The sequence below is a fragment of the Rhinatrema bivittatum genome, chromosome 19 (assembly GCF_901001135.1).
Source record: "Rhinatrema bivittatum chromosome 19, aRhiBiv1.1, whole genome shotgun sequence".
In the NCBI taxonomy this organism is placed as follows: Eukaryota; Metazoa; Chordata; class Amphibia; order Gymnophiona; family Rhinatrematidae; genus Rhinatrema; species Rhinatrema bivittatum.
In genome coordinates, this window is record NC_042633.1 from 15,652,034 (window position 1) to 15,655,518 (window position 3,485).

At 52.7% G+C, this 3,485-nt stretch overlaps 1 protein-coding gene across 1 annotated transcript; it reads right to left on the reverse strand.

Annotated features, from left to right (window-relative positions):
- Positions 1–358: 358 nt before the first annotated feature.
- On the reverse strand, positions 359–3,168 carry LOC115081037 (zinc finger protein 436-like). Its single transcript, XM_029585550.1, has one exon. The coding sequence runs from the start codon at positions 3,146–3,148 to the stop codon at positions 1,004–1,006; it is 2,145 nt and encodes a 714-aa protein (XP_029441410.1). The 5' UTR covers positions 3,149–3,168; the 3' UTR covers positions 359–1,003.
- Positions 3,169–3,485: the final 317 nt, after the last annotated feature.

The window sequence follows — 3,485 nt, forward strand, 5'->3', positions numbered from 1 at the left end:
TGTGCTCTCCTCCCTGACCCAGGGGTGCAATTTCAAGCGGAGACGTCACCAAGCTGAAATACCCGGCAGTCAGGGCAAGCAGTGCAGGCTTTGGGCTTCCTCCCGTGTAAAGTGAAGGTCGGAAAATACCCAACGCCTCATCCAGGCCACTAATGGAAATAACCCAGCAGACACGGCAAGCAGTGCAGGCTCTGCTGGGTTTACAGGCTCCCGTGTAAAGTGAAGGTCGGAAAATACCCAGCGATCGCTAGTCCCAGCGCCTCATCCAGCCCACTAACGGGAAATAACCCAGCAGACACAGCACCTAACGACAGGTGCAAGTGCCCAGATTGAAATTAGCCAAGCATCACTGCCCCCCCCCCCCCCCCCCCACTGTGCCGTGCTAGCAGCAGGGCCGTGGCAAGCTCAGAACACTACCTGGAACCTGCCTTTCCCCCCTTCACCCTCAGTCACCCCCCCCCGCAGAGGAAAGAAACTGGTTTCCCAGCGGGCCTCACCGGCAAGACCCAGAAACATGCCATTACGCTCGGTCTTCTCCTCTCTCAGACAGAAAAAGCAGGGGGATGGGAACAAGCACCTTGCCTTCCCAGTTACCACTGACACCCCCCTCAAGATAAAGAATAAATTACAATGTACCCAAAACTCTCAATAGTTGGAAGAAACCTCTCCCCTTCCCTCATCCCAGAGTTTATCAGTGCTATGACCCACTGGGTCTTTTCAGTACGAGATATATATCTTTTTCTCACTCCTTCACTTACAGTTTATTTTGGGGTTATTCCTTCTCTGGCAAACAGGAATACTCCCTTGAAATACTACTGGCATCCACCCCCCACCCCCTCTTCTTCTCTGCTCTCCCCTCCTCAAGAGCGAAAAAGTGCTACGCCAGAGTCACGTAGGGGAATCTAGGGGGAAAAGCTATCGTACCACGAGTGATAACCTCCGACTAGGGCTCAGAGGTACAACCAGACAGGTCCTTCTAAAGAGGAAAGATGGAACAAGAGGGTCACCCATCCCGATGCACTCGCTGATGCTGCAGTAGGTTAGAGGGGTGGGCGAAGCCCTTTTCACAGATGCTACATTTGTACGGCGTCTCGCCCGTGTGTACCTTTTCATGCACAGTCAGGTAGGACAGATCCTTAAAGTACTTTTCACAGAAGGTACACCGGTACGGTCGCTCCTCACTGTGCACCCGGTGGTGCTGCAGCAGCAGCGAGGGGCGGGCAAAGGCCTTTGCGCAGACCTTGCACTTGTACGGCCGCTCGCCTGTGTGCGAGCGCTCGTGGATGACCAGGTAGGAGGACTGCTTGAAGGCCTTGCCGCAGGTCTTGCAGGCAAAGGGCCGCTCGCCCGTGTGCACCCGCTCGTGGGAGGCCAGCGCGTTGGACTGCTTGAAGCCCTTGCCACAGATGGGGCAGACAAAGGGGCGGTCGCCCGTGTGCACCCGCTCGTGCACCTTCAGGCTGTGCCCGTACGTGAACCTCTTGCCGCAGACGCCGCAGACGTGCGGCTTGTCGTCGCAGTGCTGCCGCTGGTGCAGCAGCAGCGAATTGGAGGTGGGGAAGTCCTTGCCGCAGTCGCCGCACTTGAAAGGCTTCTCGGTGCAGTGGATGAGCATGTGGCGCTGCAGCTCGTAGGGCGTCTTGAAGGTTTTCTCACAGCAGGCACACTGGTAGGGCCGCTCCCCCGTGTGGATGCGCCGGTGCTCTTGCAGGTTGGACGAGCGCTTGAAGCGCTTGCCGCAGGCCTCGCAGTGGAACGGCCGCTCCTCCGTGTGCACCAGCCGGTGGCTCTTGAAGTCCGAGTGACGCTTGAAGGAGGCCTCGCACAGGCCGCAGTGGAACGGCCGCTCCTCGTTGTGCACCACTTCATGGCTGAACAGCTCCCAGGCCCTTTTGAAGATCTTGTCGCACGCCCCGCACTGGAACTGCTTCTCGTCAACGATCACCTCACGGATGTCCAAGTCGGGCATCACTGGATCCTTCTCCTTCTTCAGGTGGGGCGGAAGCAGCAAGTCCTCAGTTTCACCTGGCGTGCTGCCAGGAACAAACTTGGCAGTGGAGTAGATGCCATTCTCATCAATCAGGTGCACAAGGTTGGACTTGGAGGTGTCACTGGTGAGTGAAGGCTCAGCTGATTTTGTAGAAGCCTTTTCTGGGTTCTCTTGCTCACATTTCTGCTCCTTCTCTAGCTGCAACCGATTGCTAACTTGGAGCGATCTATCCCCACATTGGATCTCCAATAATCTGGATGAGTCTTCTTGGCCATTTTTTCCAAGGTTTTTCTTTCGGCGAAACTCTTTGTTTCTGTCCCACATCCTCAGCCTTTTCCCCTTGGAAGGTCCTGGCTCCTCATGGCTCTTTTCACCTTCATCCTCATCACCATTTGAGGGTTTTGAAGCTTCACCACTAGGTTTTCTGGGATGCAGCCTCCGTTTTTGAAGGGCAGACTTTCGGCATTGGACCCTGAGGGCCTCAAGGGAATCCGCTGAACTTTCATGCTTGACCCTTCTCAGAGTCTCCATAGCTGCATCGATAGTATCATTGGCCTTGGCTAAGATGTTCTCAGCCACATCTCTGGCATTCTCAATCTTGACTTTGACCAACGACTTCTTGGCCACATCACCTGAGCTTTCAACTTTGACCCAGGGTTCTGCAATGGTATCAGAGATCCTGGGTTTTACTGTGAGTTCCACAGAGTCACCTGCTGAGTTCTTCACCTTTACCTTGAGCCAGTGCTCCACAGTCATCTCTCTCAGGTCTTTGGTATTGGCATGAAGCTTCGGCCCCATAACTTTGGCATTCTCTTCTTCCTCGCTAGGACAACTTTCTTCAGCAGTCAGTTTCAAGGGGCCCGGGTTGCCGAGCAGGGCCTCTTTAAGATCTTGTCTCAGATCCTCTCGTTGCTTGTCCACATTGAATGATCTCCCAAAAGAATCATCTCTCTCTGGAAAGTTCTTGGTGCTGCTACAACCAGTCTCTGTCATCTCTTCCTCGCTGCTTTTGTTGCCCTCATCCCCTGAAGACCCCAAGTCATTGTCTTCCAGATCTTTTGCCTCTTCCTCTGAGTTATCGTCCACAGTAAGGATTTTGATGCAGTTCAGGGGAGAGAAGGATGCATTGCTGGTTGGAGAATCTGACTCCTCCTCCATAAGTCAATGGACCTTCTTCCAGCCAACTGGGAGGAAAAAAGGATAAAACAGTGAATGAGCAGTCTCCATTCCTCTGAAAGGTGAGAGGCAAACAATGAAGGATACAAGGTAGCTAAGGCTGTACTCTAAAATTTACTAGAAAAACTCAAATGAAAAATCACTGCCTTGGGCAGAAAGGGCCTTCCTATTTCAAAAAACAAATTACTTTATTTGAATAAACTTCGCAATTATGAATGAAGATTTGCATTGGGGTATGGGGGTTATTATATGAAAACACCAACAGAGAGAAAAAATGAATTGGGATATGCTGGTAAAAGCAAGTTTGCTTACCGTAAAC

What these genes read in the sequence shown, in the direction of transcription:
- LOC115081037 (XM_029585550.1), bottom strand. Translation starts at nt 3,148, where the DNA reads ATGGAGGAGGAGTCAGATTCTCCAACCAGCAATGCATCCTTCTCTCCC.